The 26,340-nt window shown below is 46.8% G+C and overlaps 1 protein-coding gene across 2 annotated transcripts; it reads left to right on the forward strand.

Moving 5' to 3' along the window:
- Positions 1 to 1,334: 1,334 nt before the first annotated feature.
- Positions 1,335 to 26,340, forward strand: LOC133356164 (protein FAM161B-like). 2 transcript variants are annotated; one of them, XM_061573535.1, is made up of 11 exons: positions 1,335 to 1,960; positions 7,334 to 7,704; positions 8,285 to 8,552; positions 10,266 to 10,490; positions 11,238 to 11,351; positions 13,355 to 13,538; positions 13,841 to 14,168; positions 16,155 to 16,325; positions 17,148 to 17,247; positions 21,094 to 21,347; positions 22,089 to 26,340. In XM_061573535.1, exons 1-11 carry the CDS (start codon positions 1,862 to 1,864, stop codon positions 22,213 to 22,215), a joined length of 2,241 nt encoding a protein of 746 aa, XP_061429519.1. In that variant the 5' UTR covers positions 1,335 to 1,861; the 3' UTR covers positions 22,216 to 26,340. The 2 variants fall into 2 exon arrangements, with proteins under 2 accessions (XP_061429519.1, XP_061429520.1); XM_061573536.1 differs by having other exon boundaries at positions 16,158 to 16,325.

Here is a 26,340-nt window from a genome sequence, read left to right on the forward strand (position 1 = left end):
GTCGCGCACCACAGTACAGCCCCCACCTATCGCCCTCGCCTTTCTCCCATTGGTCGCGCACCGCAGTACAGCCCCCACCTATCGCCCTCGCCTCTCTCCCATTGGTTGCCCATGCACAGTACCCCCCCCCCCCCCGCCGCCTACTGCCCTCCCCTCTCTCCTATTGGTCGCGCATGCACAGTACAGCCCCCACCTATCGCCCTCGCCTCTCTCCTATTGGTTGCCCATGCGCAGTACAGCCCCCCCCCCCCCGCCGCCTACCGCCCTCCCCTCTCTCCTATTGGTCGAGCATGCTCTCAGTGCGGCAGACGACCGTCAGCCACCACCACCGGCCCTATCTCAACTCCCTCGGTCGCGCGTAGGCGCATTTGGGCAAAGCAGTGGCGTTGCCAAGTTCGAGGCAAGCTGCGTGCCACAGAACCCAGGGGGTCAAGAAGCGTCCGCGTGGATGGCGCAAACGCAGACGCGAGGCTGCGCTCGTAAATTTGCCGCTGTAAATTTCCACACGACTAGCCACTTGTATACTCTTTGGTTTTTTCGGTAAAGTCACGTAGGTATAAAAAGAGAAAGAATATAGAACCAAAAAAGACACTTTTGTCGAGCTTAACAGTTGTGGCCAGGTCGCTTTCTGAAAAGTAAGTTTATAGCTCAGTCGGCCTTACCTGGTAAGATTAAAAAAAAAGTTTAGTTGTATTTGTGATTTGTTTACCTCTCATAAACTTTACACCCCTGTCGTGTTTCATATTGTTTGTTGTAACGTTCTACTGGGGCATCTGTAAAAAATCCAGCTTTTTAGCTCATCGTATTCCAGCATAAATTATTGCAATTCTGAGAGGAGGCCCCAGGACCAATTCAGATATTTGTCGCCCGTGTTGGCCGTGAGCGGGAATCGAACTCCTCCAGGCAGGGCCGGATCATGGCAAGGGGCCCTAGGGGCTGCAGCCCAGGGGCCCCTCCAGAGATTAAGGAGGGCCTCCAGAGATTACGTGATTTAATTTGTGAATTTTGACCTCAAACTTTCGGAATTAATATTCTTGGTTCTTTCGGCAAAGTCACGTAGATAGAAAATGTAATAAAATGGGGGAATAATTATCTATTTATTTGTTCATTTTTTAAAAATATTTTTATCTCATTTGTGAATGCTAAATTTGTGAATGCTGAATCAGCATCTCCTTCGCAGCGCAAGCGCCCTAACCGCCGCGCCACCGCTCCCCCTCGACACCTACGCCCCGCCCCCTAAACCTAACCACGCCCCCTCGCACCGAGGCCCCGCCCCTACCCAAGCGGCACCGCGCGCTCGCCGCCGTTGCCAGGGCAACGCGTGTTGCGGCAGCGGCTGCTTGTGGTTGTACTGCTGCTGGTTGGTTGTACTGCTGGTGGTTGTAGCTGCTGCTGCTTGTGGTTGTACTGCTGGTGGTTGTACTGCTGCTGGTTGTACTGCTGCTGCTTGTACTGCTGCTGCTGCATGTGGTTGTAACTGCTGCTGGTTCTGCTGCTGCATGTGGTTTTAGCTGCTGGTGATTGTGGTTGTAGCTGCTGCTTTTTGTGGTTGTACTGCTGCTGGAACTGCTGCTGCTGCATGTGGTTGTAGCTGCTGCTGCATGTGGTTGTAACTGCTGCTGCATGTGGTTGTAACTGCTGCTGGCTGTACTGCTGGTGGTGCTGCTGGTGTATGCCGGGACTGCCTACCCACAAAGCGCCTCCGATCGGCACGGCCGCCTCACGTGACGGTGGCTCAAGAAGTTGACCCCCCACGCGTACGGAAGCCGCCACCACCGCCACCACCACCACCGCCATCACCATCACCCACCACCACCACCGCCGCCACCCCAGTGTTGTTGGGGGGGGCTGCCGCTGCTAGATGTCGTCTCCACACGCCTTGTCCGCGCTGCTCGCCGGCGCCCGCACAAGGCCCCGAGTCGTCCCGGCAGCAGCAGCGGCAGCAGCAGCGGACGTGGAGGTAACGCTGATGGTCGTGATGATCGCTTGCTCATAGCGACGACGGCGATCATTGATGATGCTGCTGCTGCATAGCCGTCAAGCCATACGGGTTAGCACGTGTTCGTGTACAGCCGCGGGGGGTGGTGGGGGGGTTGAGTGTTCGGGTCAATGCGGCGTGCAGACGTTTCACTGCGGGTAAACAACAACAACTGTCTTATTGATTTTTTCGGTAAAGTCACGTAGGTAAAAAAAATACATTTATAAAAGTAAAATATAAATTAAAAATCACGACGTTTCGGAGGCAACACAAGCTTCCGTCTTCAGGTGGAACCGTCACAGCACGACAGCTGTATCAAAGCTATCGTGCTGTGACGAGGGGGGAGAGGGGGGTCAAAAATCGTCCAAAATCGCGTGACGTCATTTATGGACGGTCCCTAACCCGCTTTGACCATTGTGGTGAAGTATGGGCATGTGACCCCACGACCCACAAGGCGTAGGAAAAGGCCCTCAGGCATCGGACCTTCAGTTGTAAATGTTGCATTGGCATATACGACAGTATCGTTAGCATCAGCATCAGAAGCCTTATCAGCAGTTGCAGCATAAGTACCATCAGTACCTTCAGCATTGGAAAAATCATCATCGGTGTTGTCAGTATCGTGAACAGCATTGGAAGCATTGGAAGCATGAGAAACACTATCAGCAGCAGCATCAGCTGCAGAAGTATCAGAAGTGTCAGCAGCAGAAGTTTCATCATCAACGGTTGCACCATTAATACAATAATCATCAGTAACAGCAGAAGCAGCAGATTTTAAAATGATCAGAATCATCACTGTGTCATCATCAAAAGCAGCAGCAGCATTATCAGCCGCAGAAGCGTAATTTGCCAGCGTTATCACCATCTGTAGTCGCAGTATCACCAGCACACAAAAAAACATCATCAGGAGCAACGTCTTATAAACATTTATCTTGCTATCAACTGATTTACAGTTATCACTGCTGCATCTCCTAACACTGACGTTTATAACAGTCACAATATTGCCATTGATGGCCCCTTATGACAGTAACCTTCCTCGCAACAACATCATCATCAGCAGAAATAGCCGCAATATTGGTCATTGGTATCAGCATTATAAGTAAGGGCAGCATAACCATCACATACATCAGCATCATCACCACTAGAAGCAGCATCATAAGTTGCCAAGCCATTGGCACCATCATCGCCATCAGCCACACATCATCATCAGCTGAGTCAAACTTGTTAAACAGCTGCTGTTGGTTAGCCAGATGTTAGCCAGTCAGAGCACTTGTTCAACACAACGAAACAATGCTGGATTAAAATGCACGTGCTGTTACTGAATCATATGTAAATACAACCACATACAAATATCACGGAAACATAAAGCATTTAGTTTGCCGGTCTTCAAGGCATCCTGTATATCAATTGGTCCTGCGTCTGCTTGTCTCAACACATATTCACGATGAACACACGTCTAGAAGATCAATAGACTAAAACATTTTTGTATGTGCCGACAGAGAATGGAGGTTTATTCATACTGGTAGGAACCTCCTGGTTACACCAGCCCACAGGGGATTATTGTGTCCGTCCATCGTGCATCCAAAAATGGGAGGGGTGGGGCTGGGTGGGGAGGGGCTGGGTGGGGAGGGGAGGGGCTGGGTGGGGAAGGTGGGGCTGGGTGGGGGGTGGGAGGGGTGAGGCTGGGTGGGAGGGGCTGGTCACCCCGTGGTGCCCTTATAAAACTCAACGTTTAACCTACTCACGCCGGCTTGAGCCCGCCCTCACAGTCGGGCATATTTGCGGAATACACCACGCCACCGTTGACCCTGGCCATTGACCGAGCAACCCAACGTTCCTACCAGCTCCCTCCGCAGGAATGTGTTTTATTTCATGACCACAGAGTTGCACAGCGATGCAGAATGAGGCATTAGTGAGAGTTGAGCTCAGAGATACCCGAAGTTTATTTGAGACAATGCACCAAACTCAAGGATGTTCAGACATCACTGACAACATCTGCTCCAGCCTAAAATTGTAAAACGATTTCTGAACCTCATGGTCGTCCTTGGATGTTACGCGGCATTTTGTGTAGGTAGGCCTTGTCAAGAATGTAAGCAATTCTAGATTTGAAGCTTTCGTGACTGCAAGAATTCATACTCTTAGGTTTTTCGGTAAAGTCAAAAGTGAATAATAAAAATATAATTGAAATAATAGAAATAAAATAATAAATCACGACGTTTCGGAGGCAACACAAGTCTCCGTCTTCAGGTGGGACAGTCACAGCTAGATTTACTGTCTCAAGTGAGGCAGAATTCCAAGAGTCAAGCTCTTAAATACAAGTTTAAGGGGGGAGGGAAGGGGGAGGGGCTTATCTTAATGTGGAAGCCAATGAGTGGAACGTGTTAGGGGGGGCGGGGCTAAAAGAGAACAGTTGGTGCATCTTGTTGATTCTAGACTTGAAGCTTTCGTGACTGCAAGGAATCATATTCCTAGGTGTTTTCGGTAAAGTCACGTAGGTAAAACATCAAAATTAATAAAATAAAATAAAGATCACGACGTTTCGGAGGCAACACAAGTCTCCGTCATCAGGTGGGACAGTCACAGCCAGATCAGCTGCATATTATTTTTATTAATTTTGATGTTTTACCTACGTGACTTTACCGAAAACACCTAAAATAGCATCTTGTTGATGTTTTACACGATGTTGGTTGGCAATCCAAATACAACAAAGGAGAGGAGAGTGCTGTTCAACGCTGGGGATGGCAACACTCGGTAAAGTAGAATAGTACCTGTCAAATAAGATGGTCCAAATAAGATAGTTTCAATTATATTTGTATTATTATTTTTTACCTACGTGACTTTACCGAAAAACCTAAGAGTAAGAATGTAAGCACTTTCATGCAATTAGAGTGTTTTTTTTGCCTGCTCCGCATGCAATGCAGCCACTTGAATCTCTTATCTCGCAATCTGGCAGAGCCCATGGAATTTTCCACATTCTGTTTGGCAAGTGAGACGTGGTCACGTGGCTGATGGAAATTGTGAAACTTGGGAATTTTGACGATGACGCCAGTCTGCAGTGACATAATCGAGACATTTTAATTAACATGACAATGACGACTTCAACATCCATTTTACAACAGAATGTACTTATGACTCTTCCTGGCAGAAATGTACTGAAGCTTTAACGCTGACCACTAGACCAGCCTGTATCTTCGTGTCCATGTTGAAGCAGTACTCATTTTATTGACCCTAGAGGTATGATGAGTCAACCCCCAACCAGCATTTGAACTTGTAACCTTCCTTCCGATCGCCTGCTGCTCGCACTACTGCTTTCAATTAAATGCTGCGATTTAAACGATTTCAACGTCACACTTGGCAATTTTACTGGGAGTGCGGTTATTTGCAGTTGAGGTGTGGTCTGGCTTACATTACGTCACGTCGCAACAAGCAGCAATTGTATCTGTTTCCATAGCAGCAGAATTGTTGTATTGCTAAGTTTGGAGTTAAATCACAGTGTGCAATTAATGCAGAGCTACAGCTGACATCGGTTTGAACCATTGCATTAAATTATGTTTTCTAGACACTCCACCGTTGGCACTGTGGGCTAATAACTTCCATTAGTTTTGTTTCCGTACTTTATTATGTATATTATTACGTACTGAAAGATAATGCTGCCGCTATGTATGGTTAATACACAGGACTTGCAATCCAGAGTTCGCTGGTTCAATCTTCTGGCATGGCAGTTGAAGCAATGTGTGGTGGGGTAAAGCGTGGGCACCCCCACCTCTTCAAAGATTCCTGATAATTGTAAAAGATGCCAACACAACCCACTAGTGGGATTCTCTGGAGCTTCCTGCATTGCAGGCCTTTGTACCAGCAGTGGCATAAGCAGGATTTTGCAGGGCTGCACCTTTATCTTTGACCCTTTTCACATTTATGGGAATCCAGTTTAATTCGATTCCACTTGCATACATGGCCTTATGTGTGAACACACGTTGAGAAGCACATCTGTCTTTGCTCCAAGCCCTCATACTTGTCATCACATATGTTCTTTCCACTAATGCCTCTAATGCCTTCCCAGCACAGCTACACCACTGCGGGATTACCAGCCCTAATCAGATTGCTATTTGCCAATACTGTACATTCCGCTCATGTTAAACTGAAGATACAGTGACTGTGATCAAGCGTCATAAAGAAAATTGTGTTAAAGCTCTAAACCAATTGTAAAACTGTAAAGGCGGTGCCTTTTATTTAAACAAGCCAAAGCAGGACTAGACACATTTACTCTTGCAGGAAAGAACTTAGGAAAGTTACAGTCCTGTGTCCTGCTCTGGATGGCCTCTTAATTGCAGTGAATGTAGACTTTTTTAAAATACAAATATAAACTAAACTATTTTTATTTGACCAGGTAAAGCCCACTGAGCTATTTAGCTCCCTTTCAGAAGCGACTTGGCCATAAATGATAGCTCAACGAGTGGCTTAACACCAGGGAATTTATAGCAGCCATTAAGGTGCGACTCTGCAATGACTTGTTCATATCACTGCTGGCGTGAGGGCCTTCACTCGAGGAAGCCCTAGACTGCACCTCTAAGGGGTATTTGTGTCCTCTTCCACGTTGGCTTGTCATACTGGAAGAGGTTGGAGCAGCCACCGCACGTGGCCTGCCGATCAACTTGCTGCGGTGAACCCGTTTATGATGCTGGGTGAACAGAGGCAGACGGAGGAATTTACGAAACTTGCACCGTTGTTTAAACTGTCACACAGGGAGATCGAATCGGCGACCTCCGTATTGTAAGTCCAGTGTTCTCATCATTACATCACAGCACACATCCCGGACCTAATGTATGTTTATTTACGTGTATATTACCTATTTATCCTCTCCTATTCTCTCCTTCCAAAGCAGACGTAGCATTGATATTCCCTGAGAAACCCAGCCAAGTTCATTAAATAATTATTAGCATCTTTGGGGAGAATGTTCCAATATAAATAAGCGAAAAACATGCCAGAGTTTACTTGTGTTGAACCATTGCTGCTGAAATGATGAACTCCCAGAAGGCCGTGGTGCTGATGGGATGTGTTAAAATCACTTGAACATTTTTTACACGAATAGCCAAGTATGTGAAGGAGGCATCGTGTATGTGAAGGAGGCAACTAAACGAAGGAAACAGCGGTGTCCGAAGTCCTTAATGAGTCTGTCAAGTTTGACTTTACCAAAAAAACCTAAGAATATGAATCCTTGCAGTCACGAAAGCTTCAAATCTAGAGTCTGTGCGTATTTGCTCACCTGTCCATACTGGACATCTGTGTGTAAAAGAGCTTCATAGCTCACCGTATCCCTCCTCCTGCCGTCTAAGTAAAGATTCTCACGTGTGCACACAGCGGGAGAGCGGCTCCGACAGCGGGTTAGAAGATGCCCCGCCACGCCGGCCGGCGTCACTCCCCTCCACGCGGGTCTGCCCCGTCCCTACCACCACGGCCGCCCCTGTGTCTGACCCAGCCCGGCTGCGGGGGTTCGCCGAGCAGGCAGACGAGCGAGTGGGCGAGGGGACGGGCGGAGAGCAGCTGGAAGTCCTGTACCGGGAAGCCGTCAAGAGGGCCCAGGAGCAACGGTCTCCTTCCCCTGAGACCCCCAGGAAGGACGAGGGGAGCTCGCCGGAGCCGTCCGCGAAGGCAACGCCGGCGCGGTGGAGCGAGCACACATGGGGCGTCGACAACCGCCGTGATGCCGCGTCCAAGCCACCGTTGCGCAGGTTTGCCGTTTTAGACGGAGAAAAAAAAATATCCGTTCAATATGAGCTATTAAAACTGTTAAAACATTTTTAACATTTTACCAGCTAAGGCTCCATTGAGCTATATAGCTGTTTTTCAAAAGCGACGTGGCCAAGAATGATAGCTCACCAAAGTGGCTTATCATGGGGAAATGTATAACCGCCAAATGCTCGAAACGCACGTTTCGAGCTGCAGGGTGGGTGTCCCGTTCACCTCTGAATCTCGGAACGCGCAAGCGGTTCAACGTAAATTTTATTTAGAGAGGCATAGCTGCGTTGTTTTTAAAGACATTGTACTCACCACAGAGAACTTTAGCGTCACGACCGCACTCTATGATACCTGGAGGCAAACTGTGCTTCAACACCCTCCCGCATGGCTTTGTGGCAGCCTCGGTACCGATGAAGTTATTTTACTTAAATTTTCGTTACAGTTTCAGAATGAAATCGGAAGAAAAACTTTACGTCATCGGAACAGGAAAGGGTTAATACATTGCGAGTGTTAAGAACCCTTTCAGGGCGTTACACGTTAACACTGTCCCTGCTGCCGTTTGTCTCCGCACAGCTCAGCGGGAAGGTTTCACACTGGGACCAGCAGCAGCGGCATGCGCGTCAGCTCCCACTCTAAGCCCTGGCGCTCGCTGCTCGATCTCGGGTCGTGGGACGACTCGGGGGTGGACACCCCGCCGGCCGTGAGGCGAGTGCTTCAGCTGTGGCAAGGCTTCCGTCTGGATGACTACGCGGCGTTTCACAGGCGCCCGGAGCCAAGGCCTAAGCCTCGGAGCGCCTCGTGCGCTCGCTCGCCCAAAGTCACCATCCCCAAGCCCTTCTCGGTGGGTTTGCGTGCGGCTTCACCGGCTGGTGATATGCGAGCCAGCTGCCACACGTGACCCCCAATACGTATTGCAATGCAGTGATGTCATGCGCCGCGTACTACCTGCTCTTGACGTACGCTTTGGAAATGTGGTCATTTAAGAAAAATATGTAGAAAAATTTTAAAGATTGCATAACAATTTCCATCAGCATGCTTTTCAGTTTTTTCTTCGATTTTATTTTTGTTAACGATCATAATTCTTTTAACCATGTGTCTCGTAGCAGGAAGTACAAACTGGTAAAAATAAATAAACCTTTCTTGTTGAGGCACATTGAAAAGTGTGAAAATTGACATGGAAAGATGCATACTTGGAATTATTTTGAGAGACAGGAAGAGGAACGCACAGATTAGAGAACAAAACTGCATTGTTTTACTGTCACCCTCGCCCCCTCTCTTCCTTCATAAAAAAAAACCTTTAAAAACACCCCCTCACACCCACTCCACACCCAACTCCTATTCCGTAAGTAATAAAGATAGCAATCCCGCTCCACCAGGGGAAAATAATAGACACGAATTTCAAAAGGAGTGAGCCAGATTGTGTGTTTTGTGCACGTTGTTTTTACAAACGCTTCCCCTTCCGCCAAGTAACTTATTTTGATTCTGCGAATTGCCAAGAAACCACGGCCAGGATTACCAAGAAACCACCAGCAGGAGTTTGTTGAGAATCGTGTGGGAAGCGAGGCCACGGGGGGGGGGGTCCCTTTGTTTTTCTTCGTGTGATTGTTGGCCATTTCATCAGCAGCCAGCGTGTGGGACGACTGCTTCTAGCCCGCCCACTCCCCCCCCTGAACTTGCCTAGCCAATTAAAGATCCCTTGCCCGCCTGCTAGAAGGCAGCGGCTTACACGTGAATGGGAAGGAGACAGGATTCATTACTCTCGTGTCTGTTGCCATCTCATCTTTAGCCCTTGTTTATTTTTTTCGTCTCACGCATAATTTGTATCTATTCATGTCTCGGGCGAGTCGAGTCGTAGGTGGCCGGGCCACTCCAAGAGCCTTTTGGCCCGAGGGCCGTGCAGAAGATGGGAGCATTTCTGATTGCGATTTGTTCTAATAATAATGATGTTGAGCTTTACGTAGCGTCGTTCACGCAAATTGCATCTCATGATGCTGTAGGATTTGTCTCGCGCGCGCAGTTTTCGCACGGAGGCGTGGCAAACCACAGCCAAGCAGGAAGTCAGCCAGCCAACTATTGCCCAAGTTCTGTGGTCCTACATTGGGATGCTTGACCAACTCATCAATGAATGTGTATACACGCGGGAGGAAATGGTAGGACCCGGAGAAAAGCCATGCAAGCGTAGGGAGGATAACACTTAATCCCCACGCAGATTTATTGAAGTTTATTGTTATTTTTATGTTTAAGACGTTATGGAATTCAGTTAAACTTGCTGTACTGCTATACCCTGGCAAGCCAGGAGACGGTGACCTCGACACCAATGGGTAGGCAGGGGGTTTCACGAAGTCAGAATCAGGATATTTATTTATACTGGAGAAATCCGATGAGCTATGAAGCTCTTTTTCATAGATATCCAGTGAGTGATCCATCAACCTTTTTACCTGCAGAGTTGCGGACGACCGTCGTGCATAGCTCCCCCCCCCCCCCCCCCCCCCAGCGCCAGCTTGTCAGCTTGTCAAACCGCGATCCCCGCCGCCCGCCACCTCCGAGCGTGCAGCTGGTGCAGCGCGAGGTGGAGCGGGAGGCGGCGCGGGGGACGCGGCGCCGCCGCCTGGCGGAGGAGCTGGCGCAGCTGGCGCTGGAGCGGAGGCAGCGCGAGGAGGCGGAGTGCGCCGTGAGGGTGCGCGCGGCCCCCGTGCCGGCGCGCAGCCTGCTGCCCCTCTACCACGAGCTGCGCGAGCGGGCGCAGCGGCGCAGCCTCGACAACCGCTCTGCGCGCAAAGTAAGGCGCCGTTGTGCTGACGCTCGTTCTGGCCTTCTTCGTCGGCCATGCAGCGCCGTTGTGTGTGTGTGTGTCCACGCCGATCCAGGCGTCAGGGTGCTCCTTCAGATGGGTGAGCACCTGCACCATCCTTTGCTGCAAGGTGAGGAGGAGAAGAGTTACACTGAGTCCCAGGACTCTTTATCAGGAGGGTCCTGCATTGGGATGTTTGGTCAATACTTTTAACGAGCGTTTGTGTGAATGTATGCGGTCTGGCCAGCTGGGTGTTGAGTCAGTCTTTGCTGGGAACACCCTCGCTGCTACCGTAGGCGCACACCCCCAGGTGCTTTCCATCTTGCACCTGGTGAGTCGGTACTGCCAGCAGCTGCCAACGCCGAACCCCGGGCGGCAGTTAACTAACCCGGCAAACTCAATATCTGAGTTGGATCTGTGGAACCCTTGGTGGAGGAAATGCCATCAGAAGGTCTCCTAAGACCATCCACTGATCCAGCATCATCTGCAGCGGTCTAGACACAGTTTTACCACTGGATACAGATGAGTTTGGACGAGAGAGTGAGGTCAAGGCTGCGCAACTCTCCCTCACTTAAATCCAAAGTGCAATCAGGTCGAACAAAGATGGATGTTGAACGTTTTTTTGCGCCGTTCGGAGCAATTGTGCTAATGTTGCAGCACCACGCTTGTTTGCCGGTTACACTCGACGCTGAAGACCGGTGCATGTATTGTTGTGGTGCTGGCGGTGACCAACAGGAAGAACTGCGGGCATCGCTGAAGCCGTTTGAGTTTGCGGAGAGGGAGGAGAACAAGAGAGAGGAGGAGAGAGTGCGTCCACGGCACAACTTGGAAAAGGAGGTTCCATCTAAGGTGACGCAGCTAACCGAACACTTCCAGGATGTACCTCACAAGCACTAATAATTAAAAAACGAAAACACGTTCGGAGTCGGGATATATTCAAGTCTGCTTTGAAACCCCATCTCTTTAAAGGGGCCTTCCCTCATCAGTTTGGTCGGTTGCCTCCTGGTTCTGCTTTTGGTTTCCTGCTCTTCATGCATTGCGCATTGGTATCTTAGGATGGAATGCGCATTATAAATTTGAATTTTTATTAATAGTCATCAACACTGCCTAAAAAGGCAACCTTTTGGCCCTTCGTAGCACATGGATGAGAATATAGGCTAAGTTTTTTGTTATTCTATTGCTGAAAGAAATGACATTTAATTTACTGGCTTCCACACGAACCACAGATTTCTCCAAATCAGAATCAGCATTTATACTGGAGGAATCCGATGAGCTATAAAGCTCTTTTTCACAGATGTCCAGTAGGGGCAGGTCAGAACGTTACCACAACAAACTACAAAAACACGATAGGAGTGCAGAGTATAGGAAAGGTAAACAAATCTGTTTAAACAATATATACAAATAAAGCTAATCTCTTTCTGTCTTAGAAGCGACCTGACCACAAACGATTGCTCAACGAAGCAGCCCATCATGTGGAAATGTATAGCAGCAAATATAATCTAAACAATAGCGACACATGTTGAGAAAATGTGGAGGGAAAAACCGGAGGAACCGGAGAAAAAAAATCTATGCGACCACGGGGAGAGAGAGAGTGAGAGACACGCAAACTCCAAATATACAACAATCATCAGGGCTGCCAGCAGAGCAAACTTGAGAATGGAGTCACTAGCTTGGGCTTAGGCGAATGTGGTAAAATTGTCAATTGAACTTGTTGTGGATATTTAATACTGCGCCGCGATCCAGTGGCCGGTAGTGTTTAGCTGTGCCACCGGTGACACAAATGGAAGGCAAAATAAAACCCATAACAAGGCTTACTTGCTCATTATAAACTGCTTAACACCCACCTCTGCCTAATCGTGTTTGAACAACACGCGAAAGGTGCGGCTGTTTCTTTTTCAAATGGAAAATTACAGGGGCCCACGTGCGTGAATGTGGCGCAATGCGATCTGTCGGTCACGTAACCGACCACTTCCCATTATGCGCTTACACAGGCGGTACGGATTCCACACATCGACGGCAACTCCTGATGCCACCGAATGGATTACCAGACTCAACACACGCAATCAGTTGCTCTTCAAATGCCATACGAAAGTCAGAGAGACCCCCCTCTCCTCCCCCCATCTTCCCCCACTCTCCATCCACACCCTCCCCACTTCCATCCGTGTCCACCAATATAATATATTTACCCAATATTACATATTTCGCCAATACTGCTGCTATCAATGAAACCTAAAGTGTCGCAAATGTCACTGCTTGTGTGCCTGTGTAACGTGTGCTTGTGTACATGTGGGGAGCGGCAGCGCAGGGGTTGGTGCACTGCCCTACGAATCCGGCGACACGATTTCGATTACCGCTCATGGCCATCATCAGTGACGAATATCTAAACCGGTCCTGGGCCTCCCCTAGGTCGACTCAGCCTCAAAATGAGTAGCCGGTGCGGCATGTAAAATATCAGCACTGGCGGACCAAGGCGACCGGAAGTGGTGCTGGCCACCGACTACTTTGCGTGCAATGCCGACTTTCATAGGTGCTTCTCGCTCACAGCTTTTGCCCCAAAAGTCTGTTATAGGCTATACGGGGGGGGGGATCTTTGTCTTTGTGTACGCTGTGTGTGTAGGCAGCATCAGTGCAGCGATTAGCGCTACCGACACGGCCATTGAGTTAATTTCCCGCTCGCAGACGACATCGGTGAATAGCTGAACCAGGTCCCGTGCCTCCCCCTGGGTCAACTGACCCTCAGACCACCCACCCCATCGCGTGCCGTGCCGACCTTCACAGGCGCTCCTCGCTAACGGCGCTTGCACCAACAGTCTGTTAAACGCTCCACCGGGGATCTTTGTGTACGTGTGTAGTCCCGGCGCGCGGGCTCGGCAGAGCGACCGGCCCTGCGAGCCGTGCTAGACCCCAGCGTGAGCGAGCGGCTGGCGGCTGAAGAGCTTCTGCGGCGAGTGCGGGCCGGCATGCGTGCCCAGGAGCTCCTGGAGAAAGCGGCCATTCCACCCGGACTCCACGCCCACATCGCAGAGCAGGCCCGGGGTGAGCAGTGATTGAGTGGCACAGGCTTGGGGTGAGCAGTGGAATGGTGGGCAGGCTTGGGGTGATTACGGTGAGCAGACTTGAGTAATTAGAATGAAGGCAACACGTGTTTGTTTTACACTAGCTTGTCCTCGAGTGGGATCGATTGGCCGACTGGTTTATATCACTGTCGGAGATTTTTGTTATAAGGCACCCTGGGATGCTCTGCACTAAAGAGTGCTACGTACAAGCGTAACACGGATTGTACAGGACGCCGCTTGCATTCTAACGCGCGAAGTTGCACCCTCCGCTGCGTGCGACAGGCAGGTCACGCACGGCACCCATGGCAACCCGCTGCTCGGAGCCGTCGTTTCGCCCGCGCGTGCACCACAGCGTGCCCGACTTCCAGCGCCTGCTGCGCGACTTCCAGCGCAGCTCGCTGTCCCGCTCGGCCCCGCCGCCGCCCGCCGCCTGTGCTCCCTTCGCGCTGCGCACGACGGAACGCGGGGAGAAGAGGGCCGCCGCAGCCACGGCCTCCGCCGGGAGGGACGAGCGGCCAAGGGCCTTCCGCTCGAGCCCATGCCCCGCGGCGGCCGACTGGATCCCAACTCGCAGCAACGACGCGGCGAGGCGGCGGCACGAATCCATACGGTGAGGTCGCGCCAAGGTTGGAACGTGTCGAGCAAGAGGAATTGCTGCTGCGTAGGTTTTAACGGTTGTGATGTACCGCATTCTTCCCATTATTTACCTCGCTGATCGCGTCAAGGAGCATCAACCATCGTCACGCCAACTCCGGCAATCGCAGCAGCAGCAGCGGCAGCTTTTGGCTAAACCATCGAATAAAGACGGTGGTTACCACACCGCGCGCATTCAGATGCGCTTCCGTGGCCATCTGGAATGCTTTTCCTTCCAATATTAGGAGGCCGCTGGAGCTATGGACCTTTAAATTATCTAGATTGAACTACTTTTTGTGTTTTGTTGTCCTTTCCCCGTACCTCCAATTAGCACAGTTGGCTACGTGCGGTGCAAAAGAAGTTCAACATACATACATAAATTGTAGGTTTTTGCCTCCACATTTAGAAACATGCATTTGGAGTATTTGGCTGCTAGAAATTTCCACACAATAAGCCACTTCGTTGCGCTATCATTTGTGGCCAGGTCGCTTCTGAAAAAGAGCCAAAGTTTTCAATAGTTTCTAAGACGCTCCGGAAATTAAGACTTTGCCCCAAACTTGTACGCTAGTTATTATGTTTTATTTTTATTATTTTATTATCTCCCTTCTACGTGACTTTACCGAAAGAACCAAGAAGATGAATCCCTGCAGTCACGAAAGCTTTAAATCGAAATTTGTACGCAAGTGTCAATAAAGTTATATAAATCTGGATATACATATACACACACCGACTGGATTATAAGACACCAAAACCTGTGGTCTAAAATACAGGATAAAGTACATCTTGTATTCTGGAGAACACGTGGCAGCTCTGCAATGCTTTCTGTATGTACAGCATGCGGTAGAAACCGAGAAACGCATCAGAGAGCTAAGGAGCAACCACCTACACTCATGTACGCTCTTTTAGGCTAGCGAGAGGATGTATTTTGTATTTTTGCCACTCAATCCACTGCCGAATGAGGGCCTCACCCTGCCATGCCGGTCATGGAGATTACTTGACCATGCTTCACCACAATGGTCAAGGGTGGGGCGGTGAAGGCTTTGGAGCACAAACGTGGGAACATAAAAGTGCAGTGCAATTTACTGCACTGCCCTCTGCTGCCCATCAGCAGGCCTTTTCTGTTTGACAACGACATACAGGCAGTCCCCGGGCTACGGAAGGGTTCGGTTCCCGAGAACGACCCGTCATCCGAATTTCCCGTATTTCGGAAACTGAACAATTTCCCCCCAAAATCAACGATAGAATCCCATAGCCGGAAATAGTTGTGCTTCCCCTACCCGATTACTAGGGTCGTTTTCTCTCGGTATTGTATCTTGCTGTCGTCCGTTTTCTATCGTGACCTGTAACGTATCGCTGTACATAGGCTCTGCACTTCCTGTGATTCTTTCATTTGATCGAATATCTACGCTAACACTACCCATAATGAAACTAGTGGAACATATACTGTATCCAATTGTTTATGAATATCACAAAACATTTTTATATTAATTGTTAACAGAACGCGTTCACTTCCGAATGTTCGTTTACCGTGCATTAGTCTAGGCGTAGACATCTCCAATCGTTGTTGGCTGAGACCATAAGCGGTCGAAGTGTAATTGTGTTACATAAATTACTCACAGTAAATAACTCGTGAAATAAACTTAAAATGAAGAAAACCAGCAATTGAAACGTTGGGAAAAAAATTGTTCTAAGATAGAAAAACAATTACGTAACGCTACAAAAAATTATATTTACCTTAATGCTAGTGAAACTCTGGTTCAGTTAAGGTGACATCCGCAGCCTCACCGCGCTGTACTACTTACGCTTACATAACTAACGCAAACATTTCCGCATATTGACATTTTTTTCACGTGATTGATGGGAGCATTCTCAGAAGGTCATATTTCCATAAGTCGGGTCTTCCGCAACCCGGGGGATGTTTCCGCGTGTGTGATTTTTATTTGTTTATTTTTTTCCCTGGCAGCAGTAGGGCGTTGGAGGGCAGAGAGCGGAAGGAGAGGGATGAGGAGGAGAGGGCGAAGACGAGGAGGGAGAGGGAGAAAGCGATGCGTGCCGACCTCTTGCGACGGGCGCGCGCCAACGACCCTCATCGCAGCCTCGCCGAGAGCCACCCCGGAAAGCTGAGACAGATTAAGTGAGTTCCACGCAGGTCAAGTGAGTTCCACACAGATCAATAGAGTTTCTAATCATCATTATCATCCTCATTCCATCCTGAAACTCAGCGAAAAGGAAATTGGGACAATTCCAACATCCCTCACAAGCACTTAATCACTCACAGAAGAACCTAAACTCAATGGTGCCTATTGAATCGCATCAGAACGTCACACAGCAGATGCACTTATCTCCTACGCTGATGATGAACAATTTAAGATATTCACCAGGCTCTCCTGAAGTTATTCACTGGCCCATTAACATCGACGTGAACATTTAAACATTGCCGATCAACGTCTCGACATCCCACCAGAGAATTAGGTCATGAGACATCGTCATCATCATCATCATCACCAGCAGCAGCAGCAGCAAAAGCAGAGAGCAACATTTTCATACTCTTTGGTTTTTTCGGTAAAGTCACGTTGGTAAAAAATTTAAATAAATTATAGAATTACTCGTCACAGCTACCTCTGAGACACACTTAAGCGGTGTGCTTTCGCTAAGTTGTCCCCACCTGAAGAAGGACGCTTGTGTTGCGCCCGAAACGTCGTGATCTAATTTATTTTAATTTTGTACCTACGTGACTTGACCGAAAAAAACAAAGAGTATGAATCCTTGCAGTCACGAAAACTTCAAGTCTAGAAGCAACATTTTCGTCTCGGCATAAGCTGTCCAACAACAAAACAACGTAGCTCCAGCAGGTAAAGCGCGCGTTGAGTTGAAGAGGGCAAGATACGGTGATAAAAGTGCATCGTGCGTCTCCACCTACCCCTCCCTGTGCATCGCCCCCCCCCCCCTCCCGCAGGGAACAGGACAAGAAACGCACTCACGAGTACAGCACAGAGCTGCAGGCCATGAAGGATCGTGTGGCCAGAAGACCTCTCCTGCTGGAGCAAGTCACCCAGGTCTCGTCATCATCACCTTACACATACATACATGGTTTGTTTCAAGTTGCCGAGAGCATATTGGCAAACCAAAAGTGTATTTTTCAAGAGAGGCCTGGTGCCACAGTAAGATCAGTAAACGTGTAAACAAATGGGCACAGCTTCTTGCATCATAAACCTGCTGATACCAAAATTAATCTCGCACAAGAACGATAAACAATAAACAATTTACAAACAAAAACAATAACGCACTGTGATCTTAATGAAGCACATCAAACTGCACGCAATGGGTAAGAACATATCAGAGAGCTGAAGTCATGAAGGAATTTTACATCCTTATTTTGTACAAGCCTTTACAGCACGTCACGCTTCATAGGGAAACTGAACATGCCCTTGATGGCCTGTGTTTAGGCCCAGCTTATTATCGTATTCTCTTGATTATAGGACACACTTTTTTCCTAAGTTGGTGGTGCATTGTATAAAATGCTTGGGTTTTGTATGTGTGACAGAGAGACGAGATGTAGATAGATTTATTTGCACCAGGTACAAGCTTGGGGTGCGTCTCGCTTTTGTGAGCGTGTTATAATGAAGAAAATACGGTAAATCAGAGTTTTTGCACATTTCCAAGTGTAGTTTTACGAGAAAAGGCCTGCTGAGCATGAGCTCCATAGACCACCAGAAAGAAAATCTTGGAGGGTAATTGTTGTTTTGCTGGGATGCACAGCTCATAAGAAATAATTTCTGTCATCCTGTGGTTGTGTTTATAATGAGAGCGCATCACAAGAAATCACAGCTGCGCACCGCATTGTTTTTGTTTTGAAATGACAGGGACGTTGCACAAATGACGTTTGCCAGCGTAACCTTTGCCGATGCATAAATGCGCCATTCAAGGTCATTAGCGCAATAATGTCCCTAAGCCTATGCAGGAGAGTCTGCTGGCTCATGGCATTTTGGAGGAGGATTTTTTTTATCACTGAATTTCTCTATGATCTGTTAAAAAAACAAACGAGCAACCCAAAGACACATTTGCGTATAATTTTTCTGTGAAATATTGAACACTTTTGATCAATCAATTTTGATAGAAATGTACTGTTTACTTTTAGGATGAAATCAGCTGAAACTCCTCTTATCTAGGGGGGGGTGGTGCTATTGCCACATTTATCTGAACAACCACTTCCAGTTTACTCCACTTATCTGTTAATTTGTGTATGTATGTTTAACACGTAGGCTTTCGCGACCAATATTATTCATAATAAACGTTTTTGGGTTAGATTGCGTTATTTATAAATGTGTCGTAACCCTGGCAAATTGCCCGATGATGCTGGATGTAATTGGCAGCGAAACGTCGTACTCAAAAATTGTAAATGTTGTGGTTTCACTCTTCAACACACCGGTGGGCTAAAGTAGTGAACTATTTGTCTTTTTTCAACGTGACACTTTTTTACTGATTGGCCGTGTCGGGATAGTGGAGGGTTACTGACACATTTATAAATAACGCCATCTAACCCAAAAACGTTTACAGTATTATGAATTGTGTATGTATGTTGAATATCTTTCGCACCGTACGTAGCCAACCATGCTAATTGGAGGTGCGGGGATAAGAGACTGAGGGCGAATTACAGAAGAATCGATGCATCGACAATACGTATCTTCTGCGGACCAATTCTGGGTAGGGATAATACCAAGAGGGAATGAATTGGAAGGTGTCTATGATAAATTTCACCGCACATCTCTAAAAGAGCGCTCCAAAAACTACGCCACGATGTAGCCGGGGATCAAGGGGCTTTTACCCTGCGACAGGGAATGCATGGAGTGAGGGTGCGAGGATATATCCTAGGTCACCTTGCCGTCTGCGTTCTCAATCTCTGCCGTTCCTCCTCCTTGTGCTCAATCCACGCTTTCGCTCGTTTTCTCGTCTCGCCCCCCTTCACTGGATTCAAACTTCCCCTCCACATTAAGCAGTCACCTTCGCTCACTAGTTTCTGCCCCTCATTAAAAACTCGCCTATTTTCCCTAGCTCGCCCCACGACCACTTAATCCCCCCCCCCTCGTAACCGCCACCGTTACTTATCCCTCATCATATTCTCATTATATGGCTGTCACTCAGTCCTCACTCATTCTGTCCATTCATCATCATTTACTATCAATTTCGCTTTCACCGAATTCACGCATCACAGATTTGCCCCCATCGCTTCCTCTCATCAATTTTTATTGACCTCATCTCTACCGTTACATTCACATGTACCATTGTTAATTACTTTTGAAGCGCCTTGGTTAAGGCGCTTTATACATTTCTTTAAGGTAAGATAAGATATTGAGTCTCTGGATTCTCATCGTGATTGATGGTGTCCTGTATTGTGTAGCTATGCAGTGCAATGACAACAAGACAGCTTGTGAATGCAAATGTGTCACGGGAAGCGTGGTTTGCCATATTTCCGCTCAGACGTCCCTCGTCTGCATCTGTTTGTCATGTAATGCATCATCATGTAAACCGGTCACTCAAGGTTATGACGCTGTTAAAAGTTCCGAGTTCATATCCTGCTCGGAGTTTGCTCAGCCTGACAAGGTCAACGACACCAGTGCCGCGTTGTCGGAATTCCCCACTTTCACAGACCGACTCCCACCATGGGTTTGTGACGTTTTACATAAAACTGACTCATGGCCTCCAACATAAGACGGGCACTGCCCTATTGCTCATTTGAGGAGTAGGGGGGGGGGGGCATTGTGACTTCAATTGTGTTTTGGGTTGTTCCTTCCTTAAACTATCTTTGGGTTGTTCCTGTCTTTAAATAACAAGGGAAATGTGTTACCAAAGAGCTTATAAATGGGTGTCATTTATCATCCAAATGATTGCTCATTTTCATCAGATTATGTTTTGTAAAGACGTGGACAAAAGCTTCATTGGTGGCAATGGGGATCCGCCGGATTTTTTATGATAGATTTTATGAAAATGAGCAATTGTCAAGAGAGATTATATTTGGCGTTAATGAATGAAATCAAATACACCAGCTGTTAAGAACTATGCACATGTAAATTAATACAATTTATGGTTATTTTTAAATGAGTCAGTGAGCTAAACAACACATATTTTCCTTTGTAGCTAATTGGGATAAAATGTAAACAACACATTGTTTTCTCTGTGGCTAATATGGATAGAATGTAAACATGGAAATGTTAGTTTTACATCAAGCTTTGCATAAACTCTGAGCAATGCGCCAACTATTCCACTAAGATATCCATTTTTTTTTTTACCAAAGCAAGTTGACTCATCCCTCGACTGATTTTATCATTGGGTGTATTTAAATTTTTTAAACACTACACAAATTTCGATTTAAAGCTTTTGTAACTGCAGGGATTCACATTCTTGGTTCTTTCGGTAAAGTCACGTAGAAGGGAAATAATAAAATAATAAAAATAAAACATTCAATTCTCACGACGTTTCGATTGCAACACAAGCAATCATCATCAGGTGAAGAACAGAGCTGTCGGAAATACAGCATCCTAGGGATGCTGAAAGAACCAAGAATACTACACAAATTGTCACCTACCTCCACTGGGCAGACAGCTTGGAAAAATGTGTGAGTACCCACACTTTAACCCCCCACACGCCACCAGTGGGTCGACAAGCTGCGGTATTCCCATTTATACTGCTGGGTGGACAAAATTACCCATTTTTTTCGTACAATTTAGGGACATGCCGTAAATGAAAAGGCGTTTGTTGTTAAGGTGAGTAAACCAGATAGGGCTTGATGCTAATTTACTTATGAATTACCATCAAACCTATCCGGTTTACGAAGCTTGACTGTCATCCACTTACGAATGCCCAAGGGAGACACTCGGCCCCGATGTGGAACTGCGCCTTCACAGAGGAACGCCAAGAGGCAGGCGGAGCGGCGCTATCGGGAGGCGCTGCGGGAAACCGGGATGGATGAGGAGTTTGTGCGCGAGCTTGGAAGCGGGGCGGCCGGCGGGGAGACGGCCGGGCCCGCTGATGAAGACGGTAACGACGACGATGATGACGATGGTGTCGATGGTGCGAGCGACACGGGGATGACGGGCGGCGTTCCGGACTCTGGCGGCCAAGGAGACTCCCAGGCCTCGCGCCCTCTGCAGAACAGCAGGTGCCGCTCGCTCACAGTGGGGGCCACACGGGGGCTTCAGTAAACACGGGAAGAAGAACCATCCATACGCTTTTTAACATGCGTTTGCCGCCTGAAGGTGCTGTATGTAATTGACATTGGTGGCGTTACATTTTAAGCCCCACAATAAGGCGATGTCGTCCACAACGCTATGGTCCTGGCAAGCTGCATTAAATTTTCCAGCCTTGCACATCGATGTCACGTGGTATGTGAGCATGTTCTGGATTTGCCCTGGGACAATTCGGCCTTAAATAATGAGCTTCCAGCAGGGTGTAATAATCAGCAATTTTGAGATGTGGGCAGTCGAGTATGGTTCCGGCCCCTCATGCGTCATACTTTCATAGGTGTTCCCTCACAGCACTTTCCCTGTGGTCTACAAGTTTAAATTATATTATTTTCGATTTGAAGCTTTCGTGACTGCAGGAATCCATACTCTTTGGTTCTTTCGGTAAAGTCACGTAGGTGTAAAATAAAATAAATCGCGACGTTTCGGGCACAACACAAGCGTCCGTCATCAGGTGGGAAAGCATGGAATCATTAAATTAAGCTTTCCCACCTGATGACGGACGCTTGTGTTGCGCCCGAAACGGCGTGATTTATTTTATTTTCTACCTACGTGACTTTACCGAAAGAACCAAAGAGTATAATATCGTCGTTTGTGTGTGTGTGTACATGTGCATGTGTATGTACTTGTATGTGTGTGCGTGCACCTCCGCATCTCAGAGACGACAAGAGTGAAGATGTGAAAGAGAGCCAAGAGAGCGATGAGGGTGACTTCGAAGATCATCGGGAAGAGGGTGACAAAGAGGATGCGAGCGAAGGTGAGGACGATGCGGATGAGCGTCAGTGATGCCGGACGATGTGACGAAGGCCCATCCCGTGCACTTTACACTCAGGAAGTGAAAGTCTTTAATATCATCGACAACGGAATCACCGACAATGGAATGAGCATGCCTAGACCTTTAAAAGCCAGAGGCACGTTCACCAATGTAACTTTACATATAAAGTGGTTACTGGCAAAACACGATGTAATTGCCAATGTAGGACGCGCCTGCAAACAAAAAGAGTCTTTCGACTTAGTGTGGCTTGCCTAGAGTAAATATGTAATGAATAATTATTGCATCGATCATAGGGAATTGCTTGTCGAGGTTTCACTGCACGTAGTTCTAAGAATATCCACAAGATGGCACTCCAACACCACTCAACGAATGCACGAGGACTAACAGTAGACGTCTCAACACATCAACAAGCTAGCTCCACGCTTTGCAGAGCAATTTGTTGGACAGCAACATTTGTTTAAACAAACGCTCGACTTTCAGCGACTCATCAGGCTTGTTCTGTTTGTTTATGAACAGAGGTCTATGTACTTTATTATTTCAATGCTCCCCCCGCCCTGTTCATGCTGTACAGGGCGGTCCAGATATCTTGTGCCTCCCAATTCATTAACCCCTAACATTTGTTTTTACTTTGCATATTAATTTGTGTTTTACATCAACCTTACTTAAAAAATATATATATTAGGTTTTCGAGAATTAAGGGTCAGAAGACATCTGGACTACCTTGTCGACTGGTCTGCCATTTGTTGGTTTGGTATTGGCACCAGATTTTTTTTGTGATATGCTTGTACTTACCTTCGGTGAGGGGTGTAAAGATGCATCGGAAGGCATCACGGTGGTGAGATGTTACCTACCTCGCCTGGTGTACAGGGGGTCGTGGGTTCGATTTGGAGTTTGCACGGTTGCGTGGATTTTTATCCGAGTCCTCTGATTTTTCCCTCTACATTTATAAACACTCGGTTAGAATATTTGGTTGCTGCTATACATTTCCACGTGATAAGCCACTTCGTTTAGCTATCATTTGTGACTTGGTTACTTCTGAAAAAGAGATATTTAGCTCAGTGGCGCCTGGCCTGCTAAAATAGATTCATCACCTCATGCCGATTTGTAAGGCTCAAATCACACGTGTAAGAATCAACATGTTTAGATTTATACAAATTATTTGCAAACGGTATGCTTCGTTAGCGAAACTGTGATTAGTGCGTAACATTTGCATTTGTTTTGCATACATGTTAGATAACAGATTCTTACACGTGCAATGTTTATACGTATATCATCGGTGTAAGTATTTCAATTAAATGATGAATGATTGTCTGTTGCTGGTTCAGTATTGGCACTAGGTGTTGAATGAAATGTGCCGATAACCAATAACTCAAGGTATAATAATGCATGTCATGCAATCCTGTATTTGCAAAGTAATGCAATCTGATTTCTTGATTACCTTTATTAATACTGTCTTAAAATTACTATGTTACGATTAAACTAAGTTCAAGAATCACGGCGGTGTAATGATTGTAGGCTGTAACCTATATGCATCTGTTGCAGTTGTCCTCACATTAACTCAGGCTTCTGGCCCAGCAATGTCTTATGTATAGTTGTATTTGAATATTTTGAATATATATTTTTTTTATCAAAGTAATTGAGGTGGTCGATTAGCTAAGAAGTCAAGAGTGCTGCATTAGCACCTCGGAGATCTGGACGTCTATGAAAAAGAGCTTCACAGCTCACCGGATTCCTCCACTCAATAAATATTCTGATTAAACTGGGTCATTAAGTGCAGTGAGTCGATGGCCTCAGTCTGGTTACCGAAGGCTACGTGAAAAAAAACATTATGTAAAATTTGGTTCTGCACTTAATTTGGCAAAATTTCAGCCTCTGAGAATACAAATGTTAGTTTGACCGGCATGCGACGAACCTCACTCTCATATGCAGAGCGGGATAATGCTGCCCTCTATTCTGTGTGGACCAGAGGTCACTTGAAGGAATCTCAGAGGTAACTCTGTGATATCCACTTCCATCGGACGTTCTCCAAGATGAAGGTTTGCACCGCGCTGCAAGAGACTCGAAATGATTCTCGGCCTTGTGAAGTGACGCCAAATTAGATATTTTTTCCAACATGAACGTAATCATCGAATACAAGTTATGGCAATCTGTTTGGCAATACTTTCATTTGCCGACTGAAATTGGATTACAGGTACCATCTTTTTTTTGTAATATAAGAGTAATGCGTTAGTTGTACAGTAAAGCCTTGGATTGCGAGTAACGTGGTCTGGGAGTGTTTTGCAAGACGAGTATTTTTTTAAAATAAATATTTATTTGATAAACGAGTGAGGTCTTGCAATACGAGTAGTACGTGTATACGCTTTGTCTGCCGAGCGTCACGTGACCACAACTGATATACGAGTGCTTTGGATTACAAACACGTTTCCGGAACGAATTATGCTCGCAATCCAAGGTTTCACTGTATTAGTATTCCCCAGGACTGTGGTTACATGTGAGAACGTGGTCTAACCTGGTGTATGCTGTATTTTGACACCAGCCACCTATCTTTATTTTTTAGTAATCTAATGACAAGTGCTGCGTTAGTTGTATTATTATTCCCCAGGAATGTGGCTACATGTGAGAACGTGGTCTAACATGGTGTATTCTGTACTTCTGACACCAGCCACCTCGGCTGTTTTACAGCCTTAAGTTACTTATCTCACCCCACCTGACGTGCGTGACTCACGAGAAGGTTGCTGCAGCAGATACATGTGCATAAACATTGCTCGTTCTGATTTTGAGCATGGTTCCATTTTTTTTAATGAAAGGGCAACACCGGGAGAGAAAAAAAAAAAACTTGGTTCAGGAAGGAATAATTTTCGATTTAAAGCTTTCGTGACTGCAGGGATTCATATTCTGGGATCTTTCGGTAAAGTCACGCAGAAGGGAAATAATAAAATAATAAAAATAAAACATAATAAAATTCTCACGACGTCTCGGCCACAACACAAGCAGCCGTCCTCAGGTGAAGAACAGAGCTGTCGGATAATGTCACACAATACCAGGATTTATCTCAAAACCGTTGTCATTTTAATTGTTAAAAAAGTACCGACTTGGCAATGGGGTTATTGGAAACATATGTAATTGTGTGTGAATAATAGAATGACATTACTTAAATCAAGTTACACGTATATTTATTCATATGGCTCGCAGCTTGCGGTCAAGCTGTCTCTTTTCAGATTATTGAGATTATCTTTTGAACAGTTTCATGGAAAGTGTGGTCTCTTCGTGATTCATCAATGCTCTTCATGCCTTTAAAAGAATAAGGAATATCAATCCTCATGTAATCCAATGAAATTTGAGTTTCAAATGTCCCAGAATAATGGCTGAGTGGTACCTATTTTATACTTCACAGCTCTTTACAATCCACTGCTGGATGAAACCCTCCCAGCAACTATGTCAATCCTGGGGGTAGTTAGACCATATTCAGTGCAAGTTGGTGAAGGTCGGGGGGGGGGTGGCGGGCGATGGTTTAGAGAGGGGACAGGACTGGTTCAGATATCACTTTGCCACTGACGTTAGCCGTGACGGGTAATAGAAGTCAGGTTGTCTCATTCATAATGTAGTGTGCTTACCACTGCGACACCGCTGTACCCCCACACAATGCTAATATTGACTAATTTTTTAAATACACGTGACAACAATGAGGCACATGAGTATGCTTTATTTATAAACGGATACATTTAGTCTATGCCAGGATCAAAGGTGTTCTCACCTTATTCGTGTGCTTGAATTCTGTATCATGCAATATTGTTGTATAACCGTGTGCACGTGAATGTATACATGTTTAAGGAGTGCCACCTGCTCAAGTCGAGTACACACACGTGTACTGAGATAACATTGTACAAAGTAATACAAATAAAAAAACATCTGGATGTTGTGTTCTGCGTAAGTGTTATTATCTCGAGATTTACCTCTGGGCACTTTAGAACCAGAAAATTCCTGCCTCAAAGTGAATTTACCCAACTAGTTCTATACTGCTTGATTTTTTTTTCCAGCCTTGCCCACCTTCGTTGGTGAAATGGACATACAGTAGTTGTATATGTGCGGAGAGGAGCTGGCTATATTGCAGTGGTTTTTTCACTACGCTACAATCC

Source organism: Lethenteron reissneri, chromosome 53 (genome assembly GCF_015708825.2).
Source record: "Lethenteron reissneri isolate LAM-NWPU_2019-01 chromosome 53, ASM1570882v1, whole genome shotgun sequence".
Taxonomy (NCBI): Eukaryota; Metazoa; Chordata; class Hyperoartia; order Petromyzontiformes; family Petromyzontidae; genus Lethenteron; species Lethenteron reissneri.

Coding starts and splice junctions, on each gene's coding strand:
- LOC133356164 (XM_061573535.1), top strand. CDS start 1,862: ATGTCGTCTCCACACGCCTTGTCCGCGCTGCTCGCCGGCGCCCGCACA. Junction 7,705..8,284: donor TCCAAGCCACCGTTGCGCAG/GTTTGCCGTTTT, acceptor GTCTCCGCACAG/CTCAGCGGGAAGGTTTCACA. Junction 11,352..13,354: donor AAAAGGAGGTTCCATCTAAG/GTGACGCAGCTA, acceptor GTACGTGTGTAG/TCCCGGCGCGCGGGCTCGGC.